Source organism: Balaenoptera physalus (genome assembly GCF_965194825.1).
Source record: "Balaenoptera physalus genome assembly, chromosome: 16".
Taxonomy (NCBI): Eukaryota; Metazoa; Chordata; class Mammalia; order Artiodactyla; family Balaenopteridae; genus Balaenoptera; species Balaenoptera physalus.
Window position 1 is genome coordinate 91,439,194 of NC_138898.1, and position 17,814 is coordinate 91,457,007.

The following is a 17,814-nucleotide window of genomic DNA, read 5'->3' on the forward strand; positions in this document are numbered from 1 at the left end:
CGCTGCCAAGGGGGAGGGCAGAGGTCAGAGAGGGAAGGAGGCCCTCGCGTGTTTAGGGGACAGCGTTGCCGTCTGGCATTGCCGCGGTCTGGCCTCTTCGGCCGCGGTGAGAATGGAGACTCCGGCGCCTCCTCTGGGGCCTCGTCGCCCACGGGCCGGGCGCCCCGCACGTGTGACAAGCTGCTCTTCTGTGAGAGTGGCCTTATCTTCAGTCTCATTCAACTGCCTGCTCCTGAAGTAAATTGATGACCTCGTAACGAACATTTTTAAAAGGAGGCCGTTTTGCCCAGGTCACCTCCTGAAACGTGCGTGGAGGGGTCAGCCCGCTAATGTTAGGACCGCGGGGGTGGCTTCTGGGCCACGCGGCTCCTCAGGCTGTGCCCCCTGCTTGCATGCTTGCTGGAGTTGGAGTGAGTGCAGACGTGGCACGATGCCCGCCAGAGGTGGACACATGTGGCTTCATACTTGTCCTTTGTATAGTATATTTAGCTTTTTATAGACTTTGTTTTTTGGGGGGTGTTTTTAGGTTCACAGCAATATTGAGCAGAAGGAACAGATTTCCCATCTTCCCCTCCTCCTACTGTCAACCCCCCCGGCCAGATGGTGCATTTGTTATAGGTGGTGAACCTGCCTAGACACGTCATTGTCACCCAGGGTCCACAGTTGACATGAGGGGTCACTCTTGTTATTGTACATCCTCTGGGTTTGGTCCACCGCTGTAGAATCACACAGTGTAGCTTCACTGCCCTAAGCGTCCCCTGTGCTCCGCCCCCCTTCACCCCTCCCCCACGTCCACCCAGACACCACTGATCTTTCACCGTCTCCGTAGCTTTGCCTTTTCCTGAGTGTCGTATCATCGGAACCACACAGTATGTCACCATCTCAGACTGGCTTTTTCCAGTCAGTGATGTTAATTAGTAACTCGTGTAACATAGTTAATTGTAGCGATCACTGCTCATGCTGGTTCTTGTGAGAGCTCTTACATTCGACCCCAGTGAGGTTGCTCTCTGGACAGAATGTTAATCCTGTGGAACCTGCAGGTTTATCAAGGGCGGGCTCATGGTGGACTCTGTCGGCAGTTTCATCTGAGTTGCGTGTCTGCCGTGTTTCAGTCTTCGTGTTCAGCGTTTGGTCTGCTTTTAGGCCGTTGGGTCTATTTCGGGAGGCGCAGTGCTGCTTGTGTTAGCACGGTTTGAAAGTGTATGTTGAGGACATACCCTCAAAGGTAATCCCACGTGATACCTAAGGGGAGGAGGGATGCCGCCATATAGGTGGAAACTCCTGTAAGGAGACTCGTCTTGTTCAGAAGATGCAGAATAATAGACGGTTAATTAAATACACAGTTAGAGCTATGCAGTGTTTAAAAGTTGTATTTCCATCCATCAAGGACATAGAGGATTTCTCCTTCTGGTAAAGGCCTGGTGAGAGAAGGTGAGGAATTTAGTCCTGTTATTTCCGCAGGTTCTGTTTAGTGGTGGAAGGGGAAGGTAAGGGGAAACTGTGAAGTGTGAGGGTGTCTGCTGAGCTCCGAACCTCTTTTCTTGCAGCGCTTCAAGTCCTGCGTGTATCGGCGGTACAATGACTTCGTGGTCTTCCACGAGATGCTGCTGCAGAAGTTCCCGTACCGCATGGTGCCGGCCCTCCCGCCCAAGAGGATGCTGGGAGGTAAAGCTGGGTTTGCTGTTGGCCAGGGGGCGTAGGCGGGTGGGGTCCCCCCGCCCTGTGCTGAGGTCCTGGCTCCGTGATGGATGCCACTCTCCCCTCGTGGCCCATCTTCCTCTGGCCCTCTGTCCAGCAGGGATGGGACGGTAGCAGGGCTGTGGTGCAGCACCAGCCCCTGGGGAATCTGGGTGCAGCTGTGGCTTAGAGCCCAGGTCTGGTACGGGACGGTGACATCACCAGGTGCCCTTAGCTACATGAGCCTCCTGCTTGATAACTGACACGTAGGGAAGTGCCCCGTTCTGCAAGGGAGAAGGAGTGTACCCCAGTTCTCCTTCCCAGAGGGCAGAGGCCAGGCGTCCTGGGGCTCCTGAGTGGGGGACCAGGAGCGCTGTTTGTTTTGCCGGCCCTTGGAGAGCAGTGGGTACCACCATAGTGTAAGGAGTTCTGCGAGAGAACAGAAGTGAATGTCAGCCCAGTAATCTAACCTGCATCTCAAAGGAGGTGAAAACAATAGCAGGTGGCTGTCTCATCTTCATGCTTCACCGGCGATTACCTGGGGCTAGGTGAGGGATCACAGGTGTCTCCGGGCCCCCTGCACTGGCCTGTCTCTCCCAGGGTTCCAGAGCGCGGGAGACAGCTGAGGCCTCCTCTCAGGTCTCATTGACCTTCACCCACAGCTCTTTTCTCAGATTCTAGATGAAACCCGATCCAAAGGCAAGTACCCAAAGCTGACCATTGATTTTCTGCCGTTTTCCACCGTCCTAAAGTACTTCTGCTCTCACTGGTTGCTGACTAGCTCAGAACCTGATAATGTCGTTTTCCTCTTGCCGTGCCTGAGCATGTGGAACAGATCCTATCACGTGGACGGGAAGGGTGCTGAGGGCAGGAGCTGGAAATACTTCGGGAGTAAGGGGGATGCTCACTGAGATCCCAGCGTCGAGGTCGATTGGGTGTGGGTGGGGCTTAGAACCTGGAAACTGTCATGCAATGCTTGGTCGTGTGGCTCGGCCTTAATGAAAACGTAGCCTTCAATGGACGGGGTCCTGGTGGCCTTGAGGGGGGGAGATCCTTTTCCAGCTTTTTCTCAATAATTAAAAAATAATACTTTAAATACCATTTTTATTTGCGGTCAGATTTAAATACCCTCAGTGCATCATCGTACACTTTTACTTTTTTTGCCCTTGGAGTGAGAATACGTAACCCGAACGAAAGCAGTTTGCAGTTGGAGAGTGAGGAATAAGTGACGTGAACTGGAAAACTGGGTCAAATTAATACATGAGTTTAGCAAAGCCCGTTTGTTCATAGAGAGCGGCATCAGAAAGGGGTCACAGTGCGGGGTCCAGTGCCACCGAGCGAAGCCAGCGGGCTGTGTGGTTTTCCTCGGCAGATCCCGGACCCTGTGCGTCCGCAGGCGGCAGGGCGCCGAGCTGGGGGTCTCGTGCGCCTTCTGCAGCCTCTGGCTGGGTCCCGTGCCCCCCGCTGGCCCTGTGGCTTGGAGAGCTCTCCGTGCGGGAGGCGTTGGGCCCTGAGAGCGAGGTCGCGGGGGCTCGTGCCCCAGGCTCCGTGTGGTCACCCCGTGTTCTGCGTCCAGCTGACAGGGAATTCATCGAGGCCCGGAGGAGAGCACTGAAGCGCTTCATCAACCTGGTGGCCCGGCACCCGCCCTTCTCCGAGGACGTTGTTCTCAAGCTGTTCCTGTCCTTCAGTGGCCCCGTGAGTACCTGCCGCACAGCGGTCTGCGTGCTGGGGCCTGAGGCTCCCCGGGTCTTATTGTCATTCTTTTTTTTTTTCGGCCGTGCCGCACGGCTTGTGGGATCCTAGTTCCCTGACCAGGGATCAAACCCAGGCCCACAGCAGTCCCACTTATTTTCATTCTTAAATTTGCTTTTGTTTCGTGTTCTCCCCTTAATCTCCTTGTTTGGGTGCCGTGACAGAATCTATTTACATGGGACAAACACAAATAAGATTTATATTCTCCCAAGGTAACAGGTTGAGTACGATTCTAAGAGGCGTCCCGGTTCCGACTTCGCGGGGTTTTGTGTGGAAGGGGTGGCTTTTCAGCACAGTCTCTGAGGGCTTGAAGCTGATACACAGGAGCCTCTGTGGTCTGGAGGGTCGGCAGACAGGCTAGCGACTCCACATGTGAATGTGCGTTTACTTAAAAAAGAAGGCTGGGGACTTCCCTGGCGGTCCAGTGGGTAAGACTCCGCCCTTCCACTGCAAGGAGCGCAGGTCCCACCCCTGGTCGGGGAACCAGGATCCTGTATGCTGTGCGGTGTGGCCAAAATAAAAAACTAAAACAAGTGGAAGGCTGGGTTGGACTCCGTACTACCGGGAGCGCCCGCTGAGTCTCCCCGGCCGAGCTGCAGGGCGGACGTGTGTCCTGGGAAGGGAGCTCCGTGTGGCCTTGATTCCGGTGAGACGCTGGAGCGGCAGCGTCTTCGTCCAGGCTGCCGTCAGGCCGTCCTGGTCCGTCAGGCCGTCCTGGTCCGTCAGGACGCCGAGGCACGGCCCGATGAGGCACCGCCTGGACGGCCCCGTGCGCCCAGGGCTGAGCTCTTCGGAGGCGGAGAGGCTTCCCCGAGGGACCCTCTCCTCGTTGGGGTGGGCGGAGGGGCTCCAGCGAGGACGCCCCACACGGCCTGCGGTGGGACAGACGTGCCCTCGCCGGCCGCGGGAAGGTGCGGGCGCAGAGCCGCAGAGGTGGATCCCACACAAGCCTGGCCGCCTCCTTTACCGCTCTCTCCCTGGAGGCCAGAGGGGCCTTTGACCCCTAGAGACACTGTGGCCTTTCCCTCTGCGATGCCTGGGGCGCCTGTTGGTCTGCCCCTTTTATGGGACCCGTTCCAGACATCCAGGGAATGCACGCTGTGGCCTTCTGCCCTTGCGCTGGGAGGGTGGGTCTTTCGAACCCTGGGGCTGGATAGGCTCCTGTAGAGCTGGGATCTTGACCGCAGCAGAGGGACGCGGTGGGGCAAGGGAGCTACGCGCAGCTCGAGGCAGAGGGACGCGGTGGGGCGAGGGAGCTACGCCCAGCTCGAGGCAGAGGGAGGCTGGTGGGAGGGCGAGCTGCTGCGGAAGCCGGGTGGCGTCAGGCTCCAGCGGCCCCGGCTGCCCTTACACAGATGCCTGTCCCTGGGCCTCCCGGCACCATTTGCTTCTTGGTAAAATGAGGGAATTGGGACAGATGCTCTTCAAGGCATCTCTGAAATGTTACGATTCCTTCACCCACACACAGCTGCGCGTTAGGGTCTCTGCCTGTATCTTCCGTGACTCTTTGTGGGGCTTGTCTTAAGGCTCGGCTTTGCCAGGGAGCCTCCCTTCAGAGGGCAGAGCTCAGAGCCAGGGCTCGGGACCCCAAGTGCTGCCCTTTCTCTGCCGTCAGCTCCCCCAGGGCTCTGGGGGCCCTGACCCCATGGGTCTGATCATAGGAAGGGAGGAGACTTCAGTCCCTGTTTCTGTGCCCCACGTGGGACCTTCCAGGATCTAGTGACTCCGACGTCTGTCCAAGTACTCATGTCCCTGGTCTGGAGGTGGAGTTTCCGTTTTTCTGGAGAGAGAGCTCCACTCCAGAGCTGGAGTTTGCAGTCCTGTCATGAGGTCGGGCTTTCTGCCTCTGGAAGACCGACCACCCCAAAGGTTAAGGCCAATGTGAAAAAAATGGAACAGGAGACAGGAAGAGATTACAGAATACTTACGTTAAAGCAAACACATGGAGGGCTTCCCTGGTGGCACAGTGGTTACGAATCCGCCTGCCAATGCAGGGGACACGGGTTCAAGCCCTGGCCCGGGAAGATCTCACATGCCGTGGAGCAGCTAAGCCCAAGCGCCACAACTGCTGAGCCTGCGCTCTAGAGCCCGTGAGCCACAACTACTGAGACCACGAGCCACAACTACTGAAGCCCGCGCACCTAGAGCCCGTGCTCCACAAGAGAAGCCACCGCAATGAGAAGCCCGCGCACCGCAACGAAGAGTAACCCCCGCTTGCTGCAACTCGAGAAAGCCTGCGCACAGCAACGAAGACCCAATGCAGCCCAAAAAAAAAAAAAGCCAACACTTGGAGACACTCCTCTCTCAAGGAGGGACTGGGCCCTGCTTTGTGGTGGCTCAGTTGGTCTCATGCCTCCGATTCTGTGGCTGGTTGAGGGTCAAGTGTTTCTCTCTCGCTTTTGCAGGATGTGCAGAACAAGTTAAAGGAATCCGCTCAGTGCGTGGGAGACGAGTTCATGAATTGTAAGCTGGCTGCTCGGGCCAAGGTACTTTTCTGATTTTGATGATCCCTTCCCCCCGAGCAGTAATCATGTGAACAGTTAGTGATGTTTGTTTTGCCTCTACCGTGTGCCAGACATCATGCTAAGATGGGTTGCATGGTTTTCTCCCTTGACCCTTGTTTCAGTTGATCTGAAACCCAGCGGGTGTCATGCCCATTTTACAGATGAGGAAACAGAGAGAGAGGCTGCCATTTGCAAGGTCCCAAACGCCTAGGCAGAGGGGCCCAGGTGTGACTGAGCGCCCTCCGACCACAGGGCCCACCGGCCCCTCGTGCCATGTCCTCAGGCATTTTGTGATTCAGATGGATGGATGCTTGGTCATCAGCTTTTTGGATTTCAGGGGATTGATTGTTGCATTGGTTTATTTTTAAATTTAGTTAATCTGGTCTCTTTCTCAAAAGGATGAAAGTAGCTATTTGGTAGCTTTTTTTTTTTTTATTTCTTCTTAAACTACTTCTCTATACAAAAATACAGATTCTTTTACCTTCATTTTATTTCCTAAGCCTTTTGTTTTCTAAGCATTGTGTAGTTAACATTAGTTAATATAATAGGTAGTTAGTATTAAAGCTGGTGAAAAGTTACCCTTCGGGAATAAATGAGGAAATACAGAGGCCTGGCCCTCGTGCAGAGTCAGGACCGCACGTTCATCGTGTTGAGTTTGCAGATCGTATTTTTTGTGGTGTGCGTGTAGTGCTGGTTTCTGTGTCTCTTTTGGACAAGAAGAGGGGTCCAGGGCGGGCGGTGGAGAAAGAAGTGGGCTTCTGGGCTGTGCGCTACGTGACCTGGCCTGGGGGTCTGGGCTCGTTTACCTGCTCGGTCGATGGAGTTGCTTCCTCTCCTGCTGGTCGTCTTTTCTGGAAGGTTTTCACGTCTGGTGATGCACAGTCTCCTCCCTCCTCCCCCGTCAGGACTTCCTCCCAGCCGACATCCAGACTCAGTTCGCCATCAGCCGGGAGCTGATTCGCAACATCTACAACAGCTTCCACAAGCTTCGCGATAGGGCCGAGCGGATGGTGTCGCGGGCCATCGACAATGCTGCTGACCTTCTCATATTCGGGAAGGAACTGAGGCAGGTGACCCTGGTGGGCTCCATGGGGTCAGTTTTGTGGGGTGGGGTCTTTAGCCTTTGGTGGCGGGCTTGGAGCAGAAAGTGCGTTTACCATAACGACTCTCGTTCTGACTCGTTCTACCCCAAAGGGGAAGGAAAGGGCTGGGGAGACGAGATCGCATTTAGAAGCAAGAAGAGAGATGGAGAGTGTAGGCAGGGCATCGGGGTTCCCAAACGTAGGGGTCCCCCCCCCCCGCCCCCGTTGTCAGGATCAGACCTGAGAAAAGTTCATCTGATCTGGGAAGGGCCGTGCTGGGCTGGTCACGCTTCCTCTCCTCTGGAGGAGGGGCCCGGCCTCGAGCCAGGACGCTGCCCTCTGCACTGTCCCCAGAGCCGCGTGCCTCCACCCCGCTGTGCACACGTTCCCTCGCGGTCTCGCTGACAGTTGGCTCCAGGTCTTGGTGGATCGAGACCTTACCGTTCCGACAGACTCCCGGGGCTCCTGCTCTGCGAGTAGCAGGGGTCTTGGTTGGGAGATGTGCGGGGCGGCCACCCTGGGGTGCTGTGCTGTGGGGCAGAGGGGGGCGTCAGGGTGGGCTGCCCGCCCAGCTTCCAGGCCTGAGTGTCTCTTCCCCTGTGTGTCTCCTTCTTCCTCAGTGCTTTAGGGTCTGACACGACCCCGCTCCCCTCCTGGGCCACTCTGAACAGTAGCACGTGGGGGTCCCTCAAACAGGCGCTGAAAGGCCTGTCCGTTGAATTCGCGCTGCTCGCTGACAAGGCTGCACAGCAGGTGAGTGGGTCTGCTCTCCGAGGCGCTCGTTCCGGAGAACATTCTGGGCCGTGGTGTGCGGGAGCGGCTCCTTCTTAGATGGACATCACAGCTCCGAGTCTTGGGTGAGTGGGCAGCGGTTCTCAGGTCGGAAGCGCACGTCCCCATCTGTTCCGGGTGGCTCCCTGGGAGTCCTTTACGCTCTTGAGAGGGTTGCTGATGACGTGGACAAATTGGGCTCTGGTCTCTGAGATCTGACCTTGCTGAGGTTAGAAGGTGTGCTGTGTCCCTGGAGATGTAGTCTCGCACTGCCCGGGGCGCTCCCGTGGTGCCGTCGTAGCCAAGCAGCATTTGGCCACTTGAAAGCTCAGCAAGACAGCCAAGCTCCCAGCTCCCCCAGAGAATCCCTCCATGTCTTGCCCTAGACACCCAGTTTACCTCAGGAAATGCTTCTGCTCTGTGGGCAGGTGCTGTTTGTGGAAATCTGCAAAGAGTCTTGTAGTCGTTGGGGGTTAATGTGCAGATACAGTGTTGACCATCATAGGGAAATGTTCATCTGGTGCTTTTATGCTATAAAACTGTTGCATAATTTTGAGGGTGAGAGTTTGCTTCCTAGTGCTTGGGGAAATGGGCTTTAGGCTGCTGGTAGCTGGTTTTGAATGCATTAAAATGGAGGCCTTGCTGGCCGGCTGAGGCTCAAAGCTCCTTAGTAGCGAGTCAGAACCACAGCGACGGGTGGGTCTGGGGGGTTTTCAGGCTCCAGGTGGGGCGCTCGGGCGCCAGGACGGCTCTACGTGATGAAAAGGGGATCTGACCACGTTCCTGGTGCGGAAAGTGCTGGGTGTTCTACCCCTGTGGTCCCCGTGCCTGAGCGTGTCTTTCAGACACTGAGTGTGGCCGGTGTCCGCGGCGTGTGGAATTAGCCCGGGGCCCAGCCCGTCTCCAGGTGAGAGGAGCCCGCATTTCCGTGGCAGGCGGGGTGGGGTTGGGGACCAAGAACGTGGTGTCGGAGGACTGGCTGGGTAGAGAGGCGGGCGAGCTCGGGCAGCGTGCTTTGTGCTGGCCTGTGTCTCGTGCTGGGACCTCGCTCGGGCCGCTTTGGTCCCTGGGTATTTTTCTCTGTGATTAGAAACAAGGGAGCTGGCCTAGATCATTCACAGCTTTTTGTTTAACCCTTGGCCCTGTACTCAGAGCTCAGTCTGTAAAACATACAAACGAAGCTGTTCTGTTGCCGGGACCCAGGCCCTGGGCCCACAGCTCCCTCTTGGACAGGTAACCTGGAGGGGGTACACAGAGCAGGGTGGGAACCGCAACTCGATCATTCCCAGCGTCTTTTCTGATTCAGATTTGGATGCTGCTTCTGCCCTGGAGGGGGAGGGGCGTCAGGCTTCTCATGGGGTGCGGTCTGAAGTTCCTCCTGCCTCCGAGGCTCCTCACAAATGCTGCTTGGCAGTGTCATGTCTGCGCGGTGCTGTTTCCTGAGTATCCCTCGTTGTTCTCGGTGGTTTCTATGTTGAAGTGAAATCAATACGGTTTTAACACGGAACTGGATCAAATGGCCTGTCAGGACTTTCATCCGTCAGAGCTAGGGTTCCACTTCACTCTTGCTGTGCAAGTGAAGATATCCGAGGGTTAGTTCTGAATTCCGTTTTTACGTATCACGGTTTTATTCTCCCCAGACCCGTCAGGAGACCTGATAACTGTCCCAGCCAGACAAGTGAGACTCCCAGTGGGGCTGTTTCTTTCTTGGTGCCAGGGTGTGTGCTTTCTGCAGAGGCACACGCGCTGGTGGTTTAGGGTCTTGCACAGCATCAGAGCAGAAATGGGACTTGGGAGCAAATGACACACGCAGGGGTCCCCCCTGCTGCACACCCGGGGAGGAACCTCTGTTCTCCTGTGTCCCCTGCCCAGTCAGGAGGGACGGGGCACCTGTGGCCATCTGGTATTTCCCTTTCTGAGCTGAAAAAACCTGCAACATGCCTGGTATTTTCCTGTCACCTTACTGGCTAGAACCTTGACTGTGGGTGCGGGATTGAATGGCTGGGAACCTCTGGGCTCAGCGGGTCCGAGGGCCTAGGTCCCCCTGAGTTGGTGCCAGAGCCTGGGTGGAAGCCCCCGGCTCCCATTCCAGCGCTTGTGTCCCCATCGGTCGTGGACTTCTCTTCATTTCTTCTGCCTGCACCCTCCCCATACCAAGTCTGATGTGCGGTTTATGGGGTGAGCTTTTCATTCTCTGCCATGGCTGGAGCTCTGCAGGTTGTAGAAGGGGCTTGGTTTCCCGGAGGAGCCAGTGCTGCACTTGGGAGAGGGGCTCAGCACACCTGGAAGAGGGACTTGACGCGTGTTGGTGGCTGAGGGATGTGAGGGTGCGAGAGCCCCCCAGCACACGTGGCCGGGACCACAGAGCTAGCATGGGGGGTTTCCTGGGAACCACCGTAGCCTGACCGTTGCTGTGGCGACCGAGCGAGGGTGCGTGGCGGCCTGCAGGCCCGTGTTTGCCGTTCCTGGAGCAGGAGGTGGAGAGACCGCACTTCTCCCTCATGCTGCCCTCCCTCGTCTCCAGGCACCGACTCTGGGCCCAGAGCAGCCCAGCCCAGGGCTTTGGCACCGACTCCTCCTGCCCGGGACCGGCTCTGAGCATCGGTGCCCATTGGCCGTGTGGGCGTGGCTCGTCCGTGCGAGCGGCCCTGGGCTACACACCTCGCGGGTGCGGTGGGTGACTCTGGGAGCGAGCGGGGCTTCACCCCATCGTTACCAGGACACCTGGTCGGCGACCAGCCCCCTCCCACGACGCCGCGGGGCTCCCCGCGTCAACCTGGGTGCAGAGGCGTGTGCGGGGTCCGGGCCCCCCGCCGCCCCCCACGGCCGGCCCCTCCCCCGCCCGCGTCTCCGCATCAGCAGAGCACCAGCAGGACCCGGTTCATGCAGCTCGGCTGAGTCTTCAGATTCTGTCCCTCCCCTCGGCCCCTCGCAGGCCGCGCTTCTCTCCCTTTCACTGAAACCGCGACGACTCCCCTTGTCCCTGGTGCATCCCTCCCACTTGCTCCCCCGTTTAAACCCAGCTCCGCTGTCTGCGGTGGCCAGGCTGCTGGGCGGGTAGGGAGGCGAGCGGGAGGCGAGGTGGGCGCAGGGCACCCAGCCCTCGTTCTTGTCCACCTGCAGGTCCCGAGGCTTCGGCCTCACGTCGGCGGGCTGTCGTGTGGACGGGGCCCCCTGCACAGCTGGCCCGCGGTTCTGGGGGCCGAGCCAGCCCAGGCCTGCGGTGGGTGTGCGCCCCTGGCTCTGGGCCCTGTGTGCTCGGTGGCTGTTGGCCCACCTGCCCCGTGTTTTCCAGGGCAAACAGGAGGAGAACGACGTGGTGGAGAAACTGAACCTCTTCCTGGATTTGCTCCAGTCCTATAAAGTGAGTCTCGGCTGCTGCTTGGTCGGGGACAGAGCTGTTGAGAAGGCTGCTGTGACCTTTCGAGGGTGTGACTCCGGGGGAAATGGCAACAGAGCCGGAAGCCAGGGCTGCGGGGTGTCGATGGGCCTCCTGCAGGCTCCCCGGGGTGGGGGGGGTGTGCGTCCTGCAGGGTGCTGTGGGCAGGCCTCTGGCTTCCCCGATGTGAGAGCGAGGGGCGCGTGCGCGTGAGTGTGTGTGTGTGTGTGTGTGAGTGTGACTGCCATCGCTCTCTATAAACACACGAGGGGCTGGCGCAGCGGGAGCTGCCTCTTCTAGGGGGTGGAGGTTCTGGGAAGTCAGGCCTCAGCTGGGGACAGGGGTGGCTTTCCAACCGTCGGTGGCGGGATGGATTGCCTGTGAGCCCTGAGGATCCTTTGTGCTGAGCTCAGGGGGAGCTGGCCCAGCGCTGGTGGGGAAGGTTCTAGAAGGGGTTCCTCTGTTGGGTGGGATAGCAGCCAGTGGCCTCTGAAGTTGCAGCCCTGTGATTCCGTGGCTAGTATCCCCACAGGAATTGTGATCGGGGTTACTTTAGGGCCCCAGGGAAATGCCAGTGCGTCGTCCTTTAGGAGACTGATCTTGCTGCTGGAGGGACACTGGCTTTCTGGACGTTGGTCAGCGTGACGTGTGAGGTCCAGGGCTGTCCCCGCTCTGCGCTGCTCCTTTCCCCGTGGGTTTCTGGCTGTGCGGATTTGCACCGCGACCCCCCACAGTTCGCCCCGGGTGGCTCAGCGGGACGCTCCCTTCCGCGAACACCGAGAGTGGAGTGAGCGGGGTGCGCATGAGCTGCTTCTAGGCAGGAAGAGACGTCCTCGCCCCCCGGCGTGGAGGCCGCGTGCAGCGGATGCCGTCTGTGCCTCCCGCCTCCTGGGCTGACGTGCCACCTCCTCCCGGCAGGACCTCTGCGAGCGGCACGAGAAGGGTGTGCTGCACAAGCACCAGCGGGCGCTGCACAAGTACAGCCTGATGAAGAGGCAGATGACGAGCGCCACCGCGCAGAACCGCGAGCCCGAGTGTGTGGAGCAGCTGGAGTCCCGCATCGTGGAGGTGGGCCCGGCGGCCCGGGCCTGCCTGCGGGGTGGGGGGCGGGCGCGAGGGCACCTTCCCGCACCTGCCGCTGGGCCCCGGGCCGTCCTCCCCGGCTTCCTGTGGTTGGCTCCCTGAGCTGCCGGGACGCTGACGCCCAGGCACCGGGTGACAGAGCCGGCGTGACCGACGTGTTGCACGGAGGAGGGGCTTGGCCCTGGGCTCAGGAGGGCTGGTGTGTGGGCCCTGGTGCTCCTCCTTCCCACCGTGTGCTGGGCCAGTCGCGAGGGGCTCTTTGCTCTGCAGCAGGAGAACGTGATCCAGACGATGGAGCTTCGCAACTACTTCTCCCTGTACTGCCTGCACCAGGAGACGCAGCTGGTCCACGTCTACCTGCCCCTTACCTCCCACATCCTCGGGGCCTTCGTCAGCTCCCAGATCCAAGGGCACAAGGAGGTGGGTCCCCCACACACACCTACCCGTCCGGGCCAGCGCCCTTCTTCCTGCAGCAGCCCTTCCTGCAGGTCTGGCAGCCCTGCGGCTGACCTTGAAGAGTTACTTAGGAAATGAGTGCAGCGGGTGAGCTAGGACTTGGAACCGTTCTCGTCCAAATCTGCTCGTCTCATTGTAGCCGACGATAATCCTGACGTCGTCCTTGTGGCTCCCGGGGGGTGGGGTGGTGGGCGAGCAGAGCAGGACTGTAAAGGGAGAATTTCTTCGCTTCTGGAGGAGTTCCAGACAGAGGTCAGAGGCAAAGCACATGGAATCCCCGGGAATGAGAGCAGACAGCGGGTGTCAGTGTGAGGAGGTGCAGGGGGACCACAGATGGGATATTTCTCTGAAGCCCCTGCTGAGCCCTTGAGAAGCGCCGTGACGGTCCAGGGACCCTGCAGACTGCGATGACGGCCTGTGTCAGCCACATAAGTCTAGCTTGGTGTTTGGCTCTTTGCCCACTGCCCCCAGGTGCAGCCTGGGATGTGTGTGTCCGGCCAGGGCTGAGAGACGCTTAGACGACCTCTGCCCGCTTCTGCGTTTGCCGGCCTCATGGTGGCCCACACCCTCCTGCTCCCCGACATCCTCCATCCCGGGCTCCTTCTTGGCTCTGGGGGTACCGGCACCTCCCGTGAGGGACACGCCTGCCGGGGGCCACGTCTAGCTCTTTGATACGCAGGCGGGGGGCGGGGAGGTAGTGTAGGCTCAGACTCTCTCAACCTCACATCCTAGCTGTCTCAGCTTCCAGCTCTGCACTAGTTCTGAGCTCTTAACGGCCTTGGTTGGGTTGTTTAACCTCTGCGCCAGTGTCCCTACCTGACAAGTGGCATAGAATATGACCCTTGCAGCCTTCCGAGACCGGCTCGGGGATTTGGTGGAAATGGGCTGCTTAGTCGTTGTTCCGTGCCGGGTTCTGTGGCCGTGCTGGGCACACACCTGCCCCGCAGCCGTCCCTGACACCAGAGGAGTGGGAGATCCCGACAGGTCGGCCAGCTGGAGGGGACGGGTCCCACGCGGGGCCCCGGGGGTGGGCCGGGGTGCAGTCTGGGAAGCTGGCGACCCTGCCCGGAGGGCCAGGGAGGCCTCTGTGAGCAGCGTGTGGAGGGAGCTCAGACCTGCAGTTCGGAGGGTGCTGGGCGGTGGCCGGGCGTGCGGGTTCAGGGGTAGAAGACACGAGATGGTGCACCCAGGCGGGAGGTGGCCGGGCCAGAGCGGTCTGGAGCCAGTAGTGCTGGGGCCGCCTGGAGGGTCTGCTCAGCGTGTGGGTTAGTGTACAGATCCCCCTCAGACTTGCTTTCAGAACCGCTGGGCCCGGGACTCAAGGGTCTGTGCTTTCAGTGTGACGCCAGGGGAGTCGGGCATGAGTGAGAAATGTTGCCCGCCTGAGACAGAAGTTCCTCGACTTTCTCTTAGTGCCTCAGTGACTTTTCACAGCAGCGCGAGGCCAAAGTACCGTTTTAATGGTTCTGTTTCTTAGGTTCTTAGCTCCAGACAGCGTCACAGCAGTGGTCCATGTAGCCTGTGACAAATGCCGAGTTTCCCTTGAGTGTTTCTCGTAGTTCGTGGTGCCCCTGGAGTTCGCTGGGGTGCCCAGGGTGCCCTCGGGCACAGTGTGGGAACTGCAGGTGTGGCCAAGGCAGCAGCAGCGCTGGGGGAGGTAGGGCTGTACGCCGGTGAGACCTCACGGGCAGGTCCGGGTGGCCGGTGGGGACATTTCCTGACGCGATCCTGGATTTCTCCGCTGTGGGTCACTTGTGAGTGCCCCGGTCTCGAAACTCGGGGACTAGACTCTGCTCCAGCCGCACGTTCCCAGGGCCACGCTGCTTCCTGTTGCGACACGAGCCCCTCTGCCCCAGTGCTGGTCTCGGACACGGGCCTCGCCGCTCAGCCTCCTTCCTCGCAGACGCCTGGGGCCGGGAGCTGTGGTGGCGGTCGCCCTGCTTTCGCTGTGCCCGTCTCTGTGTTCCTCTGCTGGACGCTGTCTTGGCCTCTGAGCCGCCCAGAAGGCCAGCACCTGCAGACCTGGCAGAGGGAGCAACCCAGCGATAACACGCCTTGCGTCGAGCAGACCCGTGCTTTTCTGTCCCCGTGCGGGGCGGTGGCACCGGCCTCCGTGACCTCTGGTGACCTCTGGTTGCGGTCCGCCCTTACCTGGGCTGGTCTGTGGAGGGGTCTTCGGAGCGCTGGGCCGCGATGCGGGTGGGAAGGCCGGCCCGCCGCCACTCCGGGAGCTCTGGGGGAGGTGACACGCGGGCTGGCGTGGCTACACGGGCGTGTCCTCTCTCCGTGGGCATTTTAGGAGGAGAGAGCTGGTGCGTCAGGCCGCAGGCGGCCGCCATCTCCTCACCCCGCCCTGCCCCCTCCTCCTCCAGATGAGCAAGGTGTGGAATGACCTGCAGCCCAAGCTACAGTGCCTCTTCGCTGGACCGCACGGCGCCCCAAGCCCACCGAGGTCCCCGCAGGACGGCCTGTCTCCTCGCTAGTGCCGGGAGGACGTGGGCGGCAGCTGCGGCGCCCTCACTAAAACTTCTTTCCAAACGGTGTGTTCCTGTTTGATTCCCTTCACGTGTGGCTGCCTGGACCCCGAGGGGGCCCGGCGTTGGGCTGCAGCCCCTTGTGGAGGAGCTGACGCCCGGGCGGGCTGGGGCCGGGTCCCGGTGGCCGTGGCTCCCCTCCCCTCGCGGGGAGCAAGGCCGAGGACGCGCACTAGGCCGCCGGGCGTCCCCGGAAGCCGCGGCCACACGGGGTCTGTCCCGGTTGCCCTCGACCCTGCCCGGCCCTCCCGACGCGCACCGTGGCCTGTTAGTCTGGTGGCGAGAGCGCTGAGTCCCTGGAATGGTTTTCTCCCAGGACCCACAGAGGGCGAGGCGGCAGGGATGGTTTTCACACAGCAGATTGTGCAGGGGGGTGTGTGCAGGGGACCCCATGTGCTAGAACAGTCGGGAGGGTTCTGGAATAGCTGAGCGGGGAGAGGGGGGCAGGACCGTCCCCGCAGCCGGCGTGCTGCCGTCGGATGGCGGTGGCCGTGTCCCACACGGAACTGGTCAGCGAGACCTTCCGCTGCGGCCCGCAGACAGCCGTGGCCGTGCGAGCGGGAGCCCGAGGGTCCCTGGGCCCAAACTGTGAGTGAGTCCTGGCGGCCCTGGCGTCTGTGTCCCTCCCTGCACGGCACGCACACGTGTGCACGCTCACACCGTGACCCTGTTGTGTGCCCGGCGGTCTGAGGTGTGGAGCACAAAGCGGGGACCGAGGCGTCTGGAGGTTCGTGAGCCGGTGCTTCCGCCGTCTGTCCAGGTGCAGGCGGCTGCCGGTCTGTTCTTGGGAGGCCACACCGTGAGCGTCGAGGCTGGCAGGGCAGTGGGCTCTGCACGGGGGATCTGTGTCGCTCTGGTGACCCCCTGTTACACCGACTTCGCTTCTTCAGGGCAGCAGGAACCCTCCTTCCAGCCTCCCTGCCACGCTTGCCGGCCCAGGGCCTGCTCCGAGGGGGCGGCCGTCTGGAGCCGTGTGGGCTTATGTCCGCCTGGGGCCTGGGTGTGTCCTGCCCTGAACCCCTGTTGTGTAAGTGCCCCCCGTCCTTCACCATTCTCACTGGCTTGGGAGGGCGTTGGAGGAGGTCGACTGCACCGCAGGGTCTGAGATCCCTGCCTTCCTGCAACACGTGCCTGGTTCTGGGGGTTTGCCCTCGGTGTGAGGCACGCACGTGGGACCCAGAGGCTCCGGGTGGTACCAGGCTTCCCTGGTGAGCTGACACACGTCACAGACCAGGGCAAAGTGAGCGTGCCCACCGGGGCCTGGGCTCACCCACATGTGGATCCTGCCTGTGCCAGCAAAGCCACAGGCGTGCGGGGAGGCCAGCTGCACCCCACCCCGCTGGAGCGCACGGCAGCCAACGTGTGCCTTCCTGTGCCGGGCTCCCAGTCTCCTGGAGGACGAGGAGAGGGGCGGTGTGCCCCCGGAGCCTGGCCAGCAGGGGCCGTCTGTGCCATTTGTCCCTTTGTGGGCTGTTCCTGCGTTTTGCTCTCTCTGTGTAGAAACGGGTTCCCAAGCACTTTGCGTGGCTCTGTGCTGCCCTGCAGGTTGGTCCCCGGGTGCTGTGTACGCTTGAGCCGTAGCGCGTGACCACCGGCCTCTGCTGTCCCGGCCCCGCGGCGGTGGCTGCGCACCCCCGAGGTCTGCCCGTGGGTGGTGACGGACACGAGGCCACGGGACGGCGGAGAGCGGGGGAGACGCCCCGGCCGCGTGCTGGGCGGTGGCACAGCGGCACGGAGGGCGGGGAGCATCTCCCGGTCAGGTTGAGGCTTGCTCTCCCCACACGGGTCACCAGGCAGAGCTCTGACACCAAAGACTTCAGACGCACTTTGCAGGAGAGAACCCTCCTGGCGGGACCGGCCCCCGCGTGGAAACCAGGAGCACGTTCTCGGCTGGAGGCCTGGCCTCGCTCTCCTCAGGGGCTCACCTGCAGGGCGCTTTCTGGTCCATGCGCCCTCCCCCCCCGCCCCAGGTGCTGGAAAGGGGTCAGCGGGAAGGTGCTGGAGTGACCGTGTCCCCCTCGCGTGGCAGCTGGGGGCGCAGAGGCACCTTTTCCACAAAGCTCCCCGTCCGCCCTCCACCCGGGCTGCCGCTGGGTTCCCGGGCTCGGCGGGCAGGGTTTTCTGCTCAGTGTTTGCTCGGGGAAGGGGGGGAGAGGCTGCTCCAGCTCCAAGGTGGGCCCGCAGACCTCTGTGTCCGAGCTTTCCTCGCACCCGGGGGAGCCTGGTCACAGCCCCGTGAAAGGACGTCCGCTTCCGTTTTCCTGATGGGAGCCCTTCGGCCGCTCCCGTCCCGTCCCGTTAGGGCTGAGTGCGGCTCACCACTGCCTTAGCCCGGCCCAAGGCGTGTGCCTTCAGGCCACGTCCCTCCAGCCTGTGTCCGGCTGACTTGGTGGTGACCCACAGCGATGTTCCAGTCAGCGGGCGAAGACGCAGAGTGGGGAGGGAGGACGTGGCCAAGGCAGGCTGCCGTGGGGACACGGGGCTCGGGCTGCCGGAGGTCAGGACGGTTCTGTGTCTGAGGCCCTTCCTCTTGCTTTGCGTTGAGTCTGGTTATGTACGAAGCACTTTATACG

The 17,814-nt window shown here is 60.8% G+C and overlaps 1 protein-coding gene across 7 annotated transcripts in view; it reads left to right on the forward strand.

The window, feature by feature from the left end:
* The window catches only part of SNX8 (sorting nexin 8), a 40,365-nt gene extending 25,120 nt beyond the window's left edge, over positions 1–15,245 (forward strand). For 6 of the 7 annotated variants that reach the window (XM_082430578.1, XM_082430579.1, XM_082430581.1 and 3 more), the window contains exons 3-11: positions 1,548–1,665; positions 3,254–3,375; positions 5,838–5,918; positions 6,842–7,002; positions 7,639–7,771; positions 11,085–11,153; positions 12,087–12,236; positions 12,522–12,671; positions 15,080–15,245. In XM_082430578.1, the coding sequence (XP_082286704.1) occupies positions 1,548–1,665; positions 3,254–3,375; positions 5,838–5,918; positions 6,842–7,002; positions 7,639–7,771; positions 11,085–11,153; positions 12,087–12,236; positions 12,522–12,671; positions 15,080–15,190 (1,095 nt within the window). In that variant the 3' untranslated portion in view covers positions 15,191–15,245. Of the gene's footprint in view, positions 1–1,547; positions 1,666–3,253; positions 3,376–5,837; positions 5,919–6,841; positions 7,003–7,638; positions 7,772–11,084; positions 11,154–12,086; positions 12,237–12,521; positions 12,672–15,006 lie in introns of all 7 variants that reach the window. The other variant, XM_082430580.1, reaches the window with a different exon arrangement.
* The last annotated feature ends 2,569 nt before the right edge of the window (positions 15,246–17,814 follow it).